At 43.7% G+C, this 21,542-nt stretch overlaps 1 protein-coding gene across 1 annotated transcript in view; it reads left to right on the top strand.

Moving 5' to 3' along the window:
• ntn1b (netrin 1b) overlaps positions 1–21,038 on the top strand; it is a 37,318-nt gene extending 16,280 nt beyond the window's left edge. The window contains exons 3-7 of the mRNA XM_020658525.3: positions 5,261–5,449; positions 9,233–9,382; positions 10,750–10,803; positions 14,134–14,208; positions 18,377–21,038. Of these exons, the coding sequence (XP_020514181.1) occupies positions 5,261–5,449; positions 9,233–9,382; positions 10,750–10,803; positions 14,134–14,208; positions 18,377–18,696 (788 nt within the window). The 3' untranslated portion in view covers positions 18,697–21,038. The remainder of the gene's footprint in view (positions 1–5,260; positions 5,450–9,232; positions 9,383–10,749; positions 10,804–14,133; positions 14,209–18,376) is intronic.
• The last annotated feature ends 504 nt before the right edge of the window (positions 21,039–21,542 follow it).

The following is a 21,542-nucleotide window of genomic DNA, read 5'->3' as shown; positions in this document are numbered from 1 at the left end:
AATATAAAATATAAAAAAAAGAAAAAAACACAAAATGTACAAAAGGTGCAATTGTGCAATGTCAGGAGGATGCTCCTCTCAAATGTTTTCCTGGTCGTCTGTTCCCGTCTTATAGAGGGACAACAGACGACGGAATGAAGTCAGAGAAAAGTCTGCAAAAACCAACCTCTGTCCTCAGCACAAAGACAGGTGCACATCGTCCCACATGTGATATGTGTCTCATTAATAACCGAGCCGCTCACCCTGACGCTGCACGTTCCTGAGCGGATGTTTGTGTAAACGCTCCGTCTCTCCTTACAGAGCAGGCCGTCTTTGAATGCGTCTCATATTAGCTCACATGTGTTTGATGCTCTGTTTGTTTGTGAGACGTCCAGGTGACGGGTGCTTTTTTCTTATTAAAACATGAAAAGCTTTCCAGAAACTTTTAAAACGATCTCTAATTTGGAAAGAAATCTTTTGTTGTCCTGCCAGCTGCTGCAGTGATGTCGGATTTAAATATTTAGTGTGAAAACGTGTGTCTGACGGGTTCGACCTTGAAGCAGCTGAAGGTGACGTGTTTGTAGATTTAATTACAAACGAGCTTCATCAGAGAGAATCCACGACTGCTGTTTCAGAAACGTTTGTTTGAATATCGGCTTCAATAAAAAGAGTCTCCATGAGTTCTTGAAGCATGATGGATAAGACTTCATTAATGATGTACAGCCTGAAGATTATCCTTTATCAGGAATTTATGGACGATGTGGTTCTGGATGATGGAATTCCTCAAAGGGCATTACCCCCCCTTATACAATGATTGAGGCAAAATAATTTAAATGAGACCCTTTATTTAGGTTTTATTTCATTTCACCTTCAACGTCTAAAGTTTTAAACAAGCCGTGACTGCATGTCCCCCCCTTACACCTGAGGGTTTCACTGAGACGGGGCACACACTGGGTGATTCTTTTGGAGTGTTAAGAGTGATTTTGAAGTCTGGGTAAGCTACATTGCAAGAAGTTTTAATCTTATTTTATTTAACCAGGAAAAAGTCTCATTGAGATTAAAAATCTCTTTTACAAGAGCGTCCCGGCCAAGACAGGCAGCAGCACAGTTACAGGGTTTGCGACATAAAACACTTAACAACAATGAACATAAACACAGGAATCACAAAAAGAACCATTCATCAGAATCTGTCAGAAGTCATGAGCAACAAAGCGATCAAAAAGGGGCAAAACGAGTTCGCTCAAACATCTACAGTCAGATGTTTCTGCCTCCAGATCATTAAGACCACCTTTAAAAACATTCAAGGAAACCAGCTCCCGAAGATTCAAAGTATCTTGCAACCGATTCCAAGAAGAGGGAGCAGCATACTTAAACGCCCTTTTTCCTAATTCAGTACGGCCTTTAGGGATGGTTAGAATGTTTAGATGGTAACTTCCAGTACTTTATATGTAGCTCTGTTGTTAGGATGGAAGCAGACCGAGAATACCCTTATAAATAAAAAATATGCCAGTGGTTTAGTCTACATGCAGATAAGGCAGTCCAACCAACCCGAGAATACAAGGAGCAGTGGTGAGTGAGGGTGATAAACCTCAGTGCCCCATGGTAGACAGTATCCAGCGCGGCTTTGTGAGGATGCGTGCATGTAAATAGCATCACCATAGTCTAGTACCGATATTAAAATGGCAGCAACAAGTGTTTTTTTGGCCTTAAATGAAAAGCAAATCATGGCTGATTCCCTAACGTCTGGGCTTTAGCTTTAATGTGGCCCTGTTACTCTGTCGTACAAATATCAACACTATCGTTGACGCTCATCCCTGAAGAACTCAGTGGCTCTCCTCGACATCCCCCACATACAGCTCAGGTGTTATACAAGCGTTGTGTAACCTCTATACGCTTTGAGAGCTTTTACAATCGAGTGTGTTTGATGGAACTTCAACAGTGTGTGTTGGGGCGCAGATAGCCCAGCGGTTATGACGCGCACCCCATGTACGGAGGCTGTGGTCCTCATTGCGGCCGCCAAGGGTTCGAGTCCGGCCTTTGCCGTCTGCTGCATGTCATCCACCCGCTCTCTCCTCCATATCAATAAATATGACACCTGACACAGACTAACTCCTGGAGACAGATCAAACTTTGTGTGTGTGTGTGTGTGTGTGACTGATCTCTCTCTGCACTAAAACAACTGTTGTCATGAAGGCATGGCGGTGTGATCTGTTAGCAGGCTGGTTGTTGTCTTTTCCTGAGATCACAGGTTGTTACTCTGTTTGATCCGAGAGACTGAACAGGATTACGCTCACTGAGAGAGTAATGGATCCTGAATAAACAACAAACGTGCTGGAATTCCATCTTTCTGTGCCTCGGTGCATTCTTTTAAACACACACACACACACACACAGAGACATACTGTGTGGTTAGAGACTGACATGTTGATAGGATGTGTACATTTCTGAATTCTTCCAATCATCCAGAACCGAATGTCATGAGTGATCAACACATGTGGATGTTTGATTGTCTCTGAAGTGTTCTCTCCTCTGTAGACGGAGCGAGAAATCGCCTCCATCAACATGTGGGATGTGGGATTTTTTCTTCCTGTATGCACACCCACCCCGAGTGCTTCCTTCACTGCGCCTGATAGAAAGCTCTCCAACAGAAATAGACTGGAATAGTGGCGCTCTAAGTGGGCCCTCAAAGGCCAATGGAAGCAGAGTCAGAAACGACACAAAGGAATCACAGTTTATGAAATCACGTCGTATGAGGAATTTCAAAGCAGAGCGTTGAAGGCAAATATTCAAACGTCAGCGCCGTTTATCGGAGTCTTGCTTTGTCTAAGCGGCAACCTCTGATGTTGAAAAATGAAGCTGATTCTGAAGTGTAAAATCCTGCAGTTCCTGGAGTGTCCACTAGAGGCTGGCTGCAGAAGCACAGGAAGTCACATACACACCCATTCTAAAAAGTTTAATAAATGTAATTTCTCAATTTCCTGATCTGATGACGTGATAAAATCTGTGACTTAAATTTGTTATTGATTAAACAGAACATAATGCCTTCTCAATTAAATGTACTGTAACAGATGTGTGTAGGACACAAAAACACAATTTGTTATTTTGGCCGGTAAAAAAATACGTTTGGCCGGTGAATTTTTTCATCTACCTGCCACCTTGGCCAGTGAGTCAAAAAGTTAATTTCTGACCCTGCACGTATGATAAGAGCATCTTTAACGCTCTCTCAGGCTGTGTGTTCTGAAGTAATTGTGTGATTTTAAAGTGACGGCTGATGTGTCAGAATAAACACACCGACTGAATATTTATGAAGATGAAACTAAAGGACCAGCATCGGGGAGCGTTCCATTTTCTATTCATGAAAGAAATGTTGGTCGCATTTTCCGTCACAGTGCTCTTAAGTGGAGATAACATCTGGGATAAGAGAGCTGTGTGTGTGTGTGTGTGTGTGTGTGTGTGTGTGTGTGTGTGTGTGTGTGGGTGTGTGTGTGTGTGTTTAAGCCGTGTATAGTGTGTGCGTCTGATTGTCTCTGGGGAGGGAAGTGTGGTAGATAAGCCTGTGACAGCTGCCAAACACCTCAGCGTGTGTGTGTGTGTGTGTGTGTGTGTGTGTGTGTGTGTGTGTGTGTGTGTGTGTGTGTGTGTGTGTGTGTGTGTGTGTGTGTGTGTGTGTGTGTGTGTGTTTCTGAATCCGCACCACCTGCCAGCTCGGTCCCTCACGGCAGGTGTTGAGCGTGTTTGGTACGTGATTCAGACTCCTGATGAAGGTGAAACATATGTGAGGGTCTTATCTCTGCAATAAGTCGGAGGCGGGCGGATTGATGGCGAGATTACTGGAATGTGAGGAGCGGTGAAGCCGGCTCATGTGCTGTCTAATTCAGTCAGAGAAAAAACTTTGAAGATACAGGATGAACCATTTGAAGGTGTATGATGTGACTTCCTGTATTGAAATATAGAAAAGAATCTAGTTCATTGTGGAGTAAAGACTGAAGTCAGATCCCTCTGGGTTTGTTGTTCTGAGCTCTGTGTTCACACTGACAGGACCTTCCTTCCTTTGTCTTTCACATGAACCCCTCCCTCTCCAAGCGTGGGGCGCCCTGCCACCACATGGGGGGGGGGGGGGGAGACAGCCCCGCCCACTCAGGGACGCTGACAAAGCCATATTCAGACTGCCATTTCAAGCTGCCATATTCACGGCCCTTTGACGTTCCGCTATCTGAATGTTGCTGAAGCATAATGGGGGGGACGGAGTGACACCCCCCCCCCCCCCCCCCCCGTACCATCTTTGGAGGTAGTAACAGAGGCGTTACAGAGGTGAGGTGATTCCAGCAGAGCGAGCGGGGGAGCACAGCGCTGTGTGTGTCTGCATGTCTGACTCACTGTGTGTGTATGTGGAGCTCCGGCTACAGGAAGCAATAGAGACATGTCCGTCATACAGCGCCTGTTGTCAATTAACTGTTGTCATAGAGACAGGACGGATGTGCACTGCGGGGCCTTACATGCTAATGTAAGCTATACGGCGCCATTTTGTTAGCATTTTGTTTATTTGTGTTAAGTGTCATTTTAAGATGTATTTCATTTTTATGAAAGCTGATCTGTGATTTCTTTGGCTTGTTTTGATCTGGTTAAAATGAGCTCAGAAGCTACATATGGTGGCATTTCATTAGCACGCTAGATCCAGAAAGAAACAGGTTCAGGCACAAAGGAAGCAGAGAGTTTCAGACAAAAAAAAACAAAACGCTGATAAATGTCTGATATTTTGGCAGAGCACGAGTGCGTGAGAAATGTGGAACCCGGGGTCGGAATAAACGAGTGAAAATAGTAATAACAATAAATCAGAAGTCTCTCAGATGTGTGGGAGAGCGGAAGAAAGTTTTCCTGCCTGACATCACCAGGAGGTCAAAGGTTAAATTCACAAGCAGGTGGCCAAGAAAGAGAGGGAGAGGGAGAGGGAGAGTATGAATCCTCAGACCAGACCAAAGCAGGCCGCCCCGCGTCGAGCTGCACCATCTGTTTCTGTGACGAGTCGTCTCAATGTGACAAACTCACACCGCACTCTGTGATGTCTGTCAAGTTATCGGGTTTTCTCAGGATCTGTGAACTCGCATACTGGGAGACCAACATTTCAATTTTTAAGATTCTTTAACCGATTAAATTCCTCTTTTAATCATGTTTTTCTTCTCTTTTGTTTCTTATTGTTTGATTATTTTTCACATGAAGGCATCATCACTCCAAAATATCAAGTCAAAGTTAAAACTTCTCCCTTTTTTTCTTTTTTTTCCCAGCATGCCACTGTAACCTGCACGCCCGCCGCTGTCGTTTCAACATGGAGCTGTACAAGCTATCAGGCCGGAGGAGCGGCGGCGTCTGCCTCAACTGTCGTCACAACACGGCCGGACGCCACTGCCACTACTGCAAGGAGGGCTACTACAGAGACATGACCAAGTCCATCTCTCACCGCAGGGCGTGCAAAGGTAACACGCCGTGACTCAAGTCGGTTATGTTATATCGTCACAAGGTCACTGTTGGTTTGACCTAATAACTGCTCTCATATCTGGGCATCCAAAACGTGTGGGGGGTACCTTAAAACCGCTTACCTTTTCAAAAGCATCTCCAATATTGATCCTAGTTTGAGCACGTTTCTGCTCGTGGAGCTTATTAGAAACATGCAGAGGCTTTTTAGGTCGGGTACAATCACTTCTATCTGAACCACTTCTCTTGACCGCTTCCATCACTGCAACACCTGTTGACCTGATAACTGCTCTCATATCTGGTAAACCGAGGGGCGTCCAAAACGGCCGTGTGGGGGGGGGTCTTAAAAGCGCCTACCTTCTCTGGTCCAAACAAATCCAGAGCATTCAGGAGCAGAATCTAAAGTTAGAAGGAGGACATACTGGCTGCTGCATTGTTGTCAGAGAAGCCAGCACACATCAGGTAAAAAGGAATTCTTCAGAAAGTTTTGCCCACCTGTCCCTGTGTCTTTAAGTTGACCCGTGAAGCTCCCGAGCTGTTTGGGTTCTCTGTGGATCCCTGCACAGACAAACAGAACAGAGGTGTGAGCTGATCCACTGATCAGAGCAAAAGAAACAACTGGATAGTCATGCACAGGCACACACCAACACTGACACACAGGTGTGGGCACATATGTCAGGTTTGAGAGGATTAATGTGCAGAGAGACAAAAGCTGAGCTCCTTCTGTCTCGCAACACCTCAGGGAGGAGAGAGAGACTCCGAGACCCTGAGCAAACAAACTTCAGTCACTCAGTCACTTTAACTCAACAGTGAAGTATCCTGAACATGTAAAAAATACCTGGAATATGTACCTGTCTTTACATTCCCGACACACAGTAAAAACATGTGATCAGGAGATGGATGGTGTTTCAGGGGATAAAGTCTGTAGAGAGGCCCTCATGACATGTTTCCCTCCCTGATATCAATTCAAACAGATAAAAACAAATAAGTAATAATAAATCAACAGGCCGAGTTCCTTCAGTTAGTTTAGACCTGAAGAAGCCTTTCAGAGGAGAGGTGAAACTTCTTCATGTCCTGTCGCTTTTGGATCAAGCTTTAATTTACCGACTCTTTTTGTTCAGGATCGGGCGACATCATCTGTTAAAAACATCATGAACGACTGACTTAAAAACAAAATCTTAGCCTAAAACAGAGTCGTCCCGATACCACAATTTCCTTGAAACGATTTGCTGTGACATCAGTTAGAAACCTCTGTATTTATTGCTCAAATCAACCAAGCATCCCTCCCTGCTCTTGTTGGACAGGAAGTAGAGCGCTGTGCCAACACAGCCAGGAGGAAGTCTGCTTTCATTCCATGTTCCCTAAGCCCCCCCCCCCCCCGAACACCACCACTTCTAATCTCGGCTAAATGTCCTCTCAACGATTAGCTAATAAAAGTTTGAGGTTAAGTAAAATAAATGTCTCTACATCTGCAGTGGCAGTGTTGAATGCCTCATGCTTTATTTCCCAGATTAACAACTTCACCCCTCATCGAGCGCAGTGTAAACACGGCTCTTGGAGAACCGCAGCCCACCCCCCACCACCACCCTAAAGTTTGTTTTCTTTCCCCGTCCCCTCAAATGTTTTGGCAGTCTGAGCCTTTAACCAGGCACAGCGGGTCCATGGAGAAGAAGCAGGTACATGCTTCAATGCACCGAGCTCCGAGTACCCCTCAGTGACCATTCAGCTCTCCAGGACCCCCCACTGATGGTGCAAATTAATTAATGTGTCCAGGTTGTAGACCCCCCCCCCCCCCCCCCCCTTGCAGAGGCACTAAGGCTGTTGCTTAACACTAGAAGCCTCGGAGTGACACAGTACTCAACATTACTCTACTTTAAATCAAATTGTCAGGAAAAACTTTTCAACAAAATTAGAAAATTGGTGTTTTCATTTTCCTTGACAGAATTAAATGTTGTGATTTCACTGACATGTTGTTAAGTCAGGCTGGTTCAGGGTTCGTAGGAGGGTTTTGGGGTGGCTGTGGATCAGTGGGCCTCGTTGGTGGTTGAAGCCCTGGCTCCTGCAGTCCACATGATGTAGAGTAAAGGCAAGAAACTGAAGCCCAAACTGTAAAGCAAATCCACAAATCCTGCAGCTGATCGCTCCATGAATCAGGCGTCGACTGCCAAAGCTGTCAGCTCTGATTCACTCAAAGCACATTGCACTGATCATATTTAATTAGAAACATGCGCTTAATGTTTTACAATCCTGTGAAGTGTTGTGTCTGATTGTCAAGAGGAACTTTTTGCACTTCCACTCTCCGTCGAGCCAAACACATTTTTCCCATTCAAACATTTGTTGTTGCTTGCTTGAAAAATGTGACGAGAAATGGACGAGTTGTGTTTGTTTTCTTAATGATCTGTGAATGTTGATGTGATGATCATTTCATTGTGTTGATGGTTTCCATTTAGTCTGAAAACTTGTTTTTTTGAGTTCTCCGAGGAAACGATGACGATCCCTAAAAAACTTTCACCGCTTGATTTCCTTTTTTGAACCCTTGGAAGAATCTTTCATGATACAAAAAGCTGGTGGAAGAAAAACAAAGGAGGTAGAGCTTATTTTATAAAATAAAGGATTTAATAAGCATCTTGTTATGTTCCTCGAGCTCCATAAATTTAAAACTAAAAATCAACTTCAACCTCTGCTGCACCACTTCAAGCAAAACATCCAAATGACTCTGCTGGTGCGTATAACACATGCAGGGCTAATGGGGAGGCTCGGCGAGCACTTCAAACACCAGCTTTATGGTAAACGTTTGGCAGAGTGCGCACACACACACACACACACACACACACACACACACACACACACACACACACACACACACACACACACACACACACACACACACACACACAGCAAGTTTCTCACATTTAACTTGCAATCTTCCCAAACAGCTTAAACAGACTTTGAAGTGCGCTCCACTCGTCCATTAATGGGAAACATTATTCGGGCAGTTATTTGCAGGAACTCTTTGCCAAAAAGTAAAACTCTCGAGGAGGCGCACACACATCTTATGTTATAGACTGATACTGTGCGGAGAGATTGAAGTATTATAATAATAATAATAATAATAATAAAGTTTATTTATAAAGCACTTATCAAAACCAATGTCACAAAGTGCTTTACAGAAAAAAGAAAAATCCCAACAGTCAAATACACAACAATAAAATCTTATTAAAAAAGCATGAAAAATAAAACAACAGTGCAGCGATCATCCAATGAACAGAGAAAAGAAAAACACAGATTGGCTAGTTATAAGTTAGTAACTTATAAGTTAGTGAGCGTTGTGCACGCCTTCCAGAGGAGGCCTAACGAAGAGTGCTCGTTATGGGTGGAGGGACGCCGTGTAATTGGAATGAGGTTTCATGCTGGTTAAAGGCCCAGTTCTCCTTCTGTGACGGTCTGGAAGGAAAACACCGCTCGCTGGGTTAAAGTGCTGAGATTACTTTTCATTGTATGGAATGTGTGCAGAGTCAGCAGAGGACAAACTGCAGTCAGTGGAAAGACCATATTTGTTTTGTAATATATTTATTTAAAAAAATGTTTTTTACTTTTTAAATTAGACATTTTGTTACTTGGCTGCAGGAGCGTTTCAACAAACTTTGTGTCACTCTGCTTATGAGTCGGTGTCCCAGTTCGAGCCCCCCCAGTAAAACAAAAAAAATCTGGATACACCTCTGCTCGGGCCAATCTATCTTGATGTTCTTGTAACATTTTTCTATGTACTTCCTTCCCCTCTACAGCATGCGATTGCCATCCAGTCGGAGCAGCAGGAAAGACGTGTAACCAGACGACGGGCCAATGTCCCTGCAAGGACGGAGTGACAGGAATCACCTGCAACCGCTGTGCCAAAGGCTACCAGCAGAGCCGCTCTCCCATCGCCCCCTGCATCAGTAAGAACAACCTTTACCATTTCAAATTCTCATTTGGATCAGAGTTTAAAACTTGCCTTCAAGGCTCACACTCGTCTCCTAATGTTGTTTAAAAGATAGCATGTATTGATACTGCAGAGTTTAAACCAAAGCCAGAGTAAACAGATCATTAGAGCTTGTCTGACACGGCCCTGTGTGCCTTTAACACCGCTCACAGTTTGTTTTACAATAAATCCACAGAACCGTTCCAGAGGAATGATGGCTGATATATTCATTGGCTGTATCTGTAGCGTGCAGATCCCAGGCTCTTGGTAATAAATGCCAACATCTCACACAAACAGAGATGTGTTAGCTACGAGCTGCTTCAGCTAGGAGCGTGGAGTTAGCTGGCTGGCATCAAAAGATAAGATAAGAATAATGTCTGGGAGGACATGTGCACACAAACAAATATCCAGCACGGTGCGGAGGTTCTGATAAAAGTCGTGTGTGGAAACTGGACGAGGTGTGTTTGTAGATTCTGGACACATCCCTCCTAGTCTCCAGTGATAATAAAAACCTGTGGACCTGCTGGAAAAGGATTTCTTCAGTTTTGTGGGAAGGTAACAAATGCGGTGAAAAAGTCGGAGGAAATTGGGTTTTTAAAAGGAAGAATATATTGGGATTTTTTTTAAATCAAAGGTGTTTTTTGTTTTTAATAGTGTGATTTAAAATTTTTGTGAGATGTAACGTCCTGCCAGTTCTGAATTTAACAAGACGCTTGGCTTTGGCTTGTTCGACCTACAACGTACCGCAATCAAGGAAACTCACAGTCCTGATACACATCTGGGTGTCTGCTTTGGCTTTTACTCGCAGGTCAATTCATTCAGCGTCTTCACACGGGACGCTGAGATGTTGCTATGATCCAGGTTTTAAGACATATAAATGTAGGATATCATACTTTGCTTTTTGAAAAGGGGCAACTAAAAGACAAAGCACAGTGAAAATCTTGAGCGCATTTAACCCATTAGCTACTGTTAGCGGCGGCTAACTCTAGCCTGAAACCAGCAAAAATATGACCAAAAAAAATGAATCAACAATAATCTAAAAGGTTGGTGGTGGGCTGTCTGACTCTCAGAATCCACAGTATTTTACCCACTGTTCTTCTAAAACTGCAAACAGAAGAGGAGAGGTGTGTACGCGCTGCCAAGCACATGTAGGCGTATGTCTTAAGGAAGCTAACCGCTTGACAAGGCTAACGTTTTCTTCACCACATGTCTCAGTTTACCTCCAGATTTGAACACGGTTTATTGTATTTTCAGGTGCTGATGAGTGTATTTGTAATCTATACACACTAGCTTCATATGTTCTATGTGATATCAGTTTGATTCTCTATTCTCTCTTTCACACAGAGATCCCGGTTGCATCTCCGACAGCTACTTACAGCAGCTACGAGGAGCCGTCAGGTGAGTAAATCAAACCGTTTAGCCCGATTATAAAACGATTAAAACTGAACAAAGTTCTCTTAATAAGTCAGGTTTTACTTCACTGCTGTACTAATGTATTTTCTAATGTGATTGTGCTAAAGATGTTTGGAGTTTGGAGGACCATACTTTAATAACTGCTCCTTTAAAAAAAACAGTTTTATGTGCATAGTTAGCACATGCATGTGTTTCCATGCGCTCACAGTTTCAGCTCTGGATCAAACAGCAGTCAGTGAGGTCTGACTGCAGCTGATGTAAACTCCAGATCTTTCTCCACTGCTCCCTGTGGCCTGGTTGTCAGTATTCCCAGCCTGCCAAGCAGCCTCCCCGAGGTTTCAGCCCTAATCTGATTACATGCTTCATTTGCACCAGTTTGTATTTCAATCAAGGCCTGCTGGGCCGACAGCGAGGCTCTATTGTTCATGTGCTCGGAGAAGGGTGTCCGTGCTGGACCGCTGACATTACACCATGTGCAACAAAAATATTTACATGCAGGTTTCATGGTGATGGTTGCTGCCTCTGCCAGTCGGCTGGCTGTGGAGACGACTGTTCATACATTAGTTTAGAAGGAGCCAATGGTTGAACATTATTTATTTTCCATGATAAGGATGAGGAATGTGTAAACGCTTTGCTGATAAGATCCCACCACCGAGTCCTTCAATCGATCATAATAATAATAATTTGGTAGCTAACTGTTATTTATTTGTTGCTAAATTACAACATAAGAAGGTTTGTTGGATGGATTATTGTTAGAAAATTGCCGTATTAAAGCAGTGACTTATCCATGAAAGAAAATAATACTGTAAATGTATCCTGACACTGAAAAATTTCAATAAACAAAGAAGACTTGAAAACGTAATCAACGACTGTAATAAAGTGACAACTTAAAACACAAGCGATGGGAGCTGTTGCAACAGGTTTCCTCCCGGCACAGTGCTTTGCTTTAGAGAACAGAAGCAGACTCGTTGTTGGACAGTCACCTGCCACGACTGGACGGGTCCAGAGAGTGGGAGAGAGAGAGAGAGAGAGAGAGAGAGAGAGAGAGACAAAGAAAGACAAATAGATAGCGAGGAAACATGGTGATGCACGTACATGCTCAGTTACTTTCCAGTTGAGTGGCCATCTTGTATCGTAATAGATCTTTTTGCATTTTAAAAGGAAACTAAATCCTGTATTAGCTCCAAAAATTCATCAGGCAGTAGTTTCAAGCCCTCCATTAATCGTCCAGTTGTTATTTATTTATTGCTAAATTACAACATAGAAGGTTTGTTGGATGGATGGATAGATAATTCGATTTTTGGAGAGAGACAAAAAAAGACAAATAGATACTGTAGCAACAAAACATACATGCTCAGTTACTTTCCAGTTGAGTGGCCATCTTGTCTTTGTAATAGATCTTTTTCATTTTAAAGGATCATTGCAATAAATACATATATCTATATCTAACTCTACAGATTTAACATAGATGTAAGAAAGATATCGACCAATATATTGCTATCAGATTTTTTCTCTCTTCGGTATCGGCTCCAAAAATCCTAAATCCATCAGGCCCTAGTTTCAAGTCCTCCATTAACCGTCGAGGGGTTTCTACCTTTAGGAATGAATCTTTAAAATATGAGAGTGTCTGTTTCAGGTTCCTGTTTGAACCTATGCTGAGCTTCATTTGACCAGGACTCTAAACCTGTGTGCTCTCTACTGTTTCCTGGATTATTTAAATGACAGTGTATCAAAAGGTTCTGGTACTGTTTGGATAGGCTGACTCACTCCTCTTCATCGATCAGTGTCTGTAGAAGGTGGCGCCACTGACTTCATCCCGCTTTGTTGTGAGTCCCACTTCCTCCTATAGTGCCTGCCGAGGCTGTGTGGAGTTTGGATTCCTGTCAGAAACTCCACACAGTCACCACCCTCCAAATTAGGAGCAGTGTGTTCCCCCCCGGGACCCCGCAGGACGAACGTGGCACTGCCGCAGAGTCGCAACAAAGGGGGCGTTTGTCCTCGCAGCGGGGGATTGGACCTTAATGAGAGCTGAGGGTGTAATGGCCCACTGCGGCGATCGCGCTAAGGGGCTAATGGGACACGTCAGCTATCAAAGGATGTATGATACAGGCCCCCAGGGGACAGCAGGAGATAAAGAGCCCCCCCCTCTGCACTTCATTTACATGGAAATCAGGCGTGCTTGATATGGACTCGTCAAATTCATTTACTTTGGGATTTCCTCTTTTCTTATTTCTCCCGCCGCCGCGGAAAAGCAGCCCAGCATTCCAGCAGAAATGCTTTCTCTACATACATGAATTCAATCCCCATCCCACGTCCCAAACCACTTTTTTTTTTTTTTTTAAGAGGGAGGAGAGGGGCGTTTTTTTCTTCCTCAATCATTACCCGGGCAACCTCATTCACACGGAGTATAATGGAGAAGAAAGGGGAAGACTGGACAGAGGGCTGGAAGAAATAATGAAGTTTGTCCATATTCAGGCAAGCTGAAAGGTCTCCCCTCTCTCTCCACTGCCCCCTCCTTTCTCTTCACACTGCCTGGCTTTCCCACCCCCCAGAAAAAAAAAAAAAAAAAAAGCCCAAGGCTTATTGCTCTGGGAGAGGTGGAGGGGGGGGGGGGGGGCGACACTCAGAGATGATCTGGTTCCAATTTGTGTCAGTCAGAGGAAAGTGGAGGGAACAAATGATTTCAATTTTTCAGTCTGCCCTCCGGTCGCACCACCAAGCCCGCTCATTACTAAACGTACCTGGCACTGTGTCAGCGCGGCGGCCATCGATAAAGCATTCTGGCGCTCAACCCCAGGTGCTTGCACGGTGGTGTTAAAGTGACACCGCTGAAGCATTAATCAAAAAGCCTGAGCCTGTTTCTCCGGAGGCCGTGGAACATAGCCTCAGCTAGCGTTTGGTTTTCACTTTCTCGCCTCACGAGGCTCCCCGTTAATTTCAGGCAGGTCGCTGGTTAATTCCCCCTTGTGACCTTCTTTTGTGCATGAGTGACCTCGCAGCCCTCAGAATGCACACAATGCATGCCGAGACAGTGACGAGGGAGCGAGCCGGAGTGGAAACACTGGGAGGAGGATAGTAGGAGTGTGCTGACAAACACAGGAGGATCTGTGTTAGCTGTAATTTTTCTCAGTGTGACACTTTGGACGCATCTTTAAAACCCCGTTGGAGCACAAATAACGTGATGCAAGAGACCACATTTAAGTCCATCCAGCTGATGATGCTGCACACCATTTTTATAAAAGGGTTTTCAGTATGACAGGATGAAATGTGTTATCTAATTTAGTTCTCTCTCCCTCTCCCCTTTTATGTCTTCAGATTGTGAATCTCACTGCAAAGCCTCCAAGGGAAAGATGAAGATCACCATGAAGAAATACTGTAAAAAAGATTACGGTGAGTGAGTCTGATATTCAGGAGCGTCTGCCGCCAGACGTCACCAGAAGTCAAAAGGTCAAACGTCTCAATTCATCTGGTGCTGTGATGGCTTACTTACACAGCCTGAGGCATCGTCTGCTAATACAGAGCAATCAGAAAACACATCTTTCTGTTCATTCACACCAAGCTGACAAGTCCTACCTTTAGAAAACACAGGTCTTATTCTCCAGAGTGGAATTTTCTGATGTCTGAACGGAGAAAACTGGACTTTTTCTAGACAAATGACTGCCAGCCAACTCTCCGTCTAGGCTAATTGCTGATTTTATTTGCTGATTCAGCTGATTGGACCAGATTTGTACAGGTGTTTTCTTTCTCTCTTTTAATTAATGTATGATGCATTTAAGCTAAGGTAACAAGTTCGTCTGGAAATGTAAGGGGTGAAAAGGACAGACATTGTACATGGTGCACTTCTTCTACAAATAAAGTACATTTGAGGTGTTTTCGGACCAAACAGTTCTGGGGTCTTTAAGAGGAACTAGCCACTGTGGGGTTCCCCGAGACATCATGGGGACTTTTATTCTGTCTGCATTCCCACTGCCATGGTACCTACTCTCAAGCAGGAGCTAAAAAGGTTCCTCTAAACGGGGTTCTAGGAACTAAAATTGTGACCAGTTCCCGAGGTGCAGAATGAATAAAAAAGGAGGAGGGTTCCATGAAGAAGTTCCTGCGGTCCAAAAACGCCTTTTGTTAGAACTTATGTTATACAGAGAAGTTTTGGTAAAGTTACTAAGAACACTCGACCCAGCTGCTAAATGTTTTTGCAATATTCATTTCCTCCAGCAATTCCATTAACAAAAAAATGCCTCAAAACTAAGAACTTCTTTAAAACCTCTTCAAAAACACGACTGTGAACTCAGGCAAGATGGAGGGATTTATCCACCAGTTGTCTTTAAAGTTCATCGTTCTCGGTTCGGTTATGATACTTCTCTATAATGATGTTGATTTCTTTCAAAGACGACTTACTGGTTTCCCATTCAAAACCACCACATTGGTGAAACTCTGTCTTTCTGTTCTCTAAATGGCATCCAACTGAAAGCTGGCCAAATAATTCTCATTCCCGCTCACAGCTGAGCAGACCGTAATTCAGGCCATTTGTTGTGTTTTGCTCGGCAGCCAAAAGCGGCAGTTATTCATATTTCCCCCTGATTTAGATCTTAATCATCACAGCTGAGGCGGCCCCGCGTCTATAAATCAGTCAGGCTGGTCGAAGCAGAGCGAGCGGTTCCTTTCGCTTTCCTCTGAAGTTTCTATAAAAAAAGTCTGGAAGCAGATGAACCTCTGCATGGCAGGCATCACCGAGTAGCATGCATTCCCTCTGCCTCACTTTAATTCATTTCTCAGGCCTGTCGCTTGCTTTTGAGGGGCTTCTTCTCTGTTCTTCAGGGGCCACAACCCCCCCATGTGTGAGTGCTGCTGCAGGCCCCCGGGGGTCACGGGAAGGGGCCCTCTGTTTAAACACAGTTGTGCGCTCTGAAGACAACCAAGCATTCCTCTGCGCACAAACAGGTGCTAAATTAGTCAGACGGTGACGGATTGCCACCCCCGGAGAGAAAGAAATATGTTTTGTTTATTCAATTTTTGTTTTTCATCACTGCCGTCGCTACGGAGACGGCGGACACAAAGGGATTATATTCTCGCCTGACACCCTCCTCTGCACACACGCACCCTCCCTCTCTTTGCACCCGGGAGGACAATGAATCAAAGGGCCGCGTGTTTACCGACGCTCCGGGATAGTGCTCAAAGGCAGGGTCCCCCACGGCCTCCCTGAACACCCCCTCTGTGCTCACCCGAGGGTAACAGGTCCCTGATCATTCACTCAGCTGATAACCAGCGGGGACAGGGGCCTCTATGCGGTAATTAACCAAGCTCTAATTTCATTAGCCTTTGCTTGTTGGTGGCATGCCGTGTCAAGCCTCAGCACACGGCCCAAAGAAGATAAACCCAGCTGGAGGTTTGGCTGTGAGGGAGGCTCGGTTGGCAGTCTTTGTGCGAGAGCAGGATCATCTCATACTGTCTGTCTCCCCAAACAGTGTCAGCTCACACTGTTTTGTAATCGATGGTTTGACCCTGTGCTCCCAGTCTCTCTCTGTTGTCTATTTAGCTTACACTAAGTGGCAGAAGATGTGTGGATCTGTGTGTGTTTAAATACACTGCACAGACTGAGAACACACTTGAGAATGAAAGGGCTGGACGCTGTAACCAAGTCTCCACGGTATGGAGAGGAGTGCGATATCTCCGCCGGATTCTCACGCTGTGGAGTTGGACGGGGCTCTGGGAGCAAAAAACCCGGATAGCTCATGAGGTCGGAAACACATCCCGATTCTCCTGGAACTTTTTTCTGTGGCTGGGAAGACAAATAGTGCCCCCTCCCCCCCCCCTCCTCACACACCCTTTTTGTGTCTGGATGAAGGAGAGGGCTGAGATGAATGGCAGGGCTGTGAGAGCTCGCTCTACTCAACCCAACAAACCGTCTTTCTTCTGAAATTGTGTTCAATTTGCTCACCATGCATTGACACACATCCTCTAACAGCCCACTCCTCTGGTTCTCTTCTTTATTGGCAGGAATAGATGATTGAAGATCACCTAAAGTGATCATATGCTGCCAGAAAGGAAGAGCAAGGCCAACCTACCTAGCTGTTTAAATGGAGGAGGAATATAATGGATTTTATTTTTACAAAGCCCACCCCCTATAAGAAAGAAAGGATCCAAGTCAGATTGAATATTTTCGGTCCAATGTCAACACTTAACTCACTTGTTGACAGAAAAAGTATAAAATTATTATGTGGTGTTCCCCAAGGATCCATTCTTGGGCCTCTTCTTTTTAATCTCTACATGCCTTGTTTTGCCCCCTGATGTTTTATCTTGTGTCCAACAAAAAACAAATTTTTTTGATACTAATTGATAAAGCCTTAAATCATTTTAGAAAGAAAAAAAAGCTGATAGAGATTTGTTTTCAGGTATGTCATGATTCCAGAATTTTTAACTTTGACATGATACGAGTCAAAATCAATATTAATGCCTGTTTTGATACCACAGCAACAAAAATAGAATTCCTGGACACCAAATATTGTGTAATTCATTGTTTTCAGTTGTCAAAAATTGCAAGCAAATACCTGCAAACCGTCTAAATTGCATTTATGTTGCTTAAGTATTAGTCCAATTTAGACAGTGTTCAGATGATTGCTTGCAGTTTTTGATGGATTTATTCCTTCCCTACGAACCTGTTTTATGATATCAATGGTACCTTTGATACAAGGAAATATTAGCTCTTGTTTTCCATCATCTAATCCGATGTTCTCCACATTCCATTACTTCTTCCAACTCTCAATGAACCCCCCCTCACACACACTCAAACATTAATAGCACATTCCTAACTAAACCCAGCGGGTAAAGTACTTCACTTTAAGCACAGATTAGCTCCTTTGCTGTCGGGCTGTCAGCTTCTTGTTGTGCTCGTTGTGATGAAGTAATAGATGCTTGGTCTGACAGAGGATCTGTGTAGGGGACCATCTGCAAAGAGCGCTTTAGTCATTCTCTGGTATGAAAATCTCTGTTTCAAGTGGTGTTTCAATAGTTACCAGGTTCGGCGTGATTTAGCCTCAGGTAGTCAATGTTCTCATGGTCAGAGAGCACCTTTTAGACCGACTGTTTCAGAAGTTATATTGTTAGCAGATGTGACATTTTGCTATAAAATTCTTATTTGGCTATTTTTCATTGGATGGAAATACAAATATTCAGCTTCTTTTCGGTTCCAAATGTTTAAATTCAAACACATTCTTGTTGCCTTTTTTCTTAAGATTTATTTTTTGGGCTTTTTGTGCCTCTAATGGAAAAGTAGGACAGTGGATAGAGTCGGAAATCAGGGGGAGAGAGAGTGGGGAACGACATAGGGGAAAGGAACCACAGGCTGGATTCGAACCTGGGCCGCCTACTTGGAAGGCCATAGCCTCCATACATGGGGCGTGCGCACTAACCACTGCACCACCAGCGCCCCTCAAACACATTTTTACATGGCTGTTTTCTTTAGTAATGTAAATTCCATTTCTGTGTCCACTGTCAGGTCAGGATATTAATACTTGTTTCATGAAGTTGATCTAATCCTGGCTTTTCTCTTCTCCTCCACCAGCTGTCCAAGTTCACGTTCTAAAAGGCGACAAGTCGGGCGAGTGGTGGAAGTTCACCGTCAACATCATTTCCGTCTACAAACAAGGTGACAACCGCATACGTCGCGGCGACCAGCTGCTGTGGGTGCGCGCCAAAGACGTGGCGTGCAAATGCCCGAAGATCAAACCCGGGAGGAAGTACCTCCTCCTCGGCACGGACGATGACTCCCCCGGACAGAGCGGCGTGGTGGCAGACAAGGGGAGCCTGCTCATCCCTTGGAAGGACCTGTGGGGTCGCCGGCTGAGGAAGTTCCAACAGCGTGACAAGAGGGGGAAGTGCTAAAAGTGGCTTCAGAGGAGGGAGGGCGATGGAGGCAAAAAAAAATGTCTCCGCCGGGATGAATGCACGAAGGAGGAGAGGATGAATGAAAAAAAAATAAACTGGAGAGTATGACATAGAAAGACACAGGTGAATATTCGGAGAGAAAGGGAAGGACTGCGTGCTGCTGCTCTGAGACGGAGCGAAGAGTTTAGTCTTTTTTTTTTTTTTTTTTTTAGGAACTTTTGTGAAGGAGCTCATTCCACGGTTGTTTTGTCGTTTCAAGGTTTGTTTTGTTGTTTAATTGCAGAGTTTGCACCTAATGTCACAGATATGTCATATCCTGACTCTGTTACCCATGATGCCTTTTGATTTTTTTTTTACAGTCCCATGTTTAGTTGATTTAAGGAGCATTGCACCTACTTTTGACCCTTTTTGTATTTTAAGAGAAAAACGTTACCAATGTGTTGGCACTTCATGGCGTTCATCATATTCAAACGGCGGACACTTTTCTGTCCCGTAGTGCTCCAGACGGGAGGCTCGATCGAGGTTATTTTGTTGTATTGCCGTGTTTGAGGTTGCAAATCATAGAAACATAAAGGTTCCTGCTTCCCACTGGATCAGTGAAAACCTGAACGGACGTCAGTGCATATTTAATTCTGAGGCGACTTTTGAGCTTCTTCTCCTTTACTCAGCAGACGTCTGTTCAACATGAGTTCTGTTGAAGGTTCAGCCTAAAGTTAAAGTTAATGTTTTCCTTTTCACTGTGACTTTGCTGAAAGTCAGGGTTGGTCATTTCCTCCACATTCACTTTTTAAGATTTCTTGTTGAAAATGTGTTTAGGTCCTGACAGAAATGAATAACTCATGTTCTCTGAAAAAGGAACTTCTTCACTTCTTTGTGTCTTTTCAGTGATTCTGTTTTGTCAGGTTTCCTAGCTTATATGATTTGCAACCAGGAAGACAGTGATATGACCGATTATCTTGCGGTGTGTACCCCGCTTTACTGAGGGTGAGCGTGTTTTGGATTCACTTTCTAGACTTTGGTGCTCACCAGAAACTATCCCTTGAGCATGAAAGAGTTAATGGTGCGCACCAGAATCAGAAATGTTCATGCTTCTCTGCTCATGTGCCCTTTAGAGGCTCCAAACATATTTAAGCTCGAGAGCAGAGCTGAGAAAATATTCATAAACATAATGGGTGCAATTTTTGTCCCTGAGCTCCCGGCTCATATCCAAGTGTTACCTCAGTGAGAAAAAGAAAACTGCCATAATGATCGTCAGCTCATTCTGTGTAGCGATCACATTTCATGTTCTTTGCTCGGCGCTTAACGGTGTATCAACGGTATGTTGTGGTTGTGACCTCTGCAATGTAAAGTAACCATACGTGCATACATAGACATTATTTTTCCTTAGATGATGAGAGTAGAGTAGACAAGTCAACCATGCACTTATCTTCACTAGTTAGAACTTTAAGAACATATGAGATATGTTTTAGAGAGGCGTCCAAAAACAAAGAAGATCCCGTCATCGCCGCCACATGATGCAAAAAAAAACTCTCAACGTTGAGTCATTTCTGCCTCAATGATGTTTTTTTTCTTTTACAGCTACGACTTGGGATTTTATTTTTGAATAAACCTTTTAAGTTGGATTTCAAAGTAAAAGAGTGAAGAAGAAAACAGAAAACATGGACCTATCAACAGTCCTCATACCACTGAACTGATGCATGCTCACTACTTACTGTAGCTGACTGATAGCTAACCATGATTGTGAATTATGTACACTTTTACTTTGTATACAGTGTTCAGTGTTGTGGGAAAATAACCTGTGGAGTGATAGAATATCACACGTTTATTGTACAGTGCTTTCGGCACGCCGAGTCAAAACGTTTTTGAGGGCCACGATAAAGACTTGGCGCCCGACGAACAGACCGACTGTCGACATGTTATATAGCTGTATAGTATTATTACTTTTTATTTTGTGTTTAAAAAAACATTAACTAGAGCTTTTTCCATGTGAACTAAACCAGAGTTTTTAAACACTAGAGGCTTAATGAACTGAAAAACAAATAAATGTCAGAGAGAGAGAGAGAGAGAGAGAGAGAGAGAGAGAGAGAGAGAGAGAGAGCGAGAGAGAGAAAGAGAGAGAGAGAGAGAGAGAGAGAGAGAGAGAGAGAGAGAGACTGATTCTGACTTACACTGAGTTATACAAACACACTTAACTACGAGGGACACCTCAGTACTCGGTGCATCACACTGTATTTCTCTACACACACACACTTACACACACACACACACACACACACACACACACACACACACACACACACACACACACACACACACACACACACACACACACACACACACAGGTTTTTGGTACTCCTGCCCTCAGACAGATCCCGTCTGATTAATTCTCTGTTCCTCCATCAGCTTGTAAATGTTGTTCAGCGGTGTCCATAGCAACACAAAGGTTGTGTAATGTCCTGTAATACTAATATATTATGTTTATCACAAATGAATATATTTAATGACACATGAATCGATGTGGCTTACGTGGTTTTTATGTTTTGATCTTTTCTTTTTCTTTTTTTACTTTTTTTTGCATTGAATTGTAGACGGCTGTCATGAGAAGTGTTGATCTGTGTTTGGATATTTGAACAGCCCAATAGAACTGAAGATTAATTCATCTGAAATAAAGCTGTTTGAAAAAAAAAAAAAAAAACAATCTGTGGATGATCACAGCTGGAATGACATGTTTACACTCTGAAGACATTCAGACTGAACTGTGAGTGCCCACAAATGGTCTCCATGACGACGTTCAGACGAGAAGGAACAGCTCCTTTTGTATTATCCAAAGTACAACTCTGAAA

This window comes from Labrus bergylta, chromosome 16 (assembly GCF_963930695.1).
Source record: "Labrus bergylta chromosome 16, fLabBer1.1, whole genome shotgun sequence".
Lineage (NCBI taxonomy): Eukaryota > Metazoa > Chordata > Actinopteri > Labriformes > Labridae > Labrus > Labrus bergylta.
Note: the sequence above shows the minus strand (reverse complement) of the source record. Positions and strands in the feature narration are given on the sequence as shown.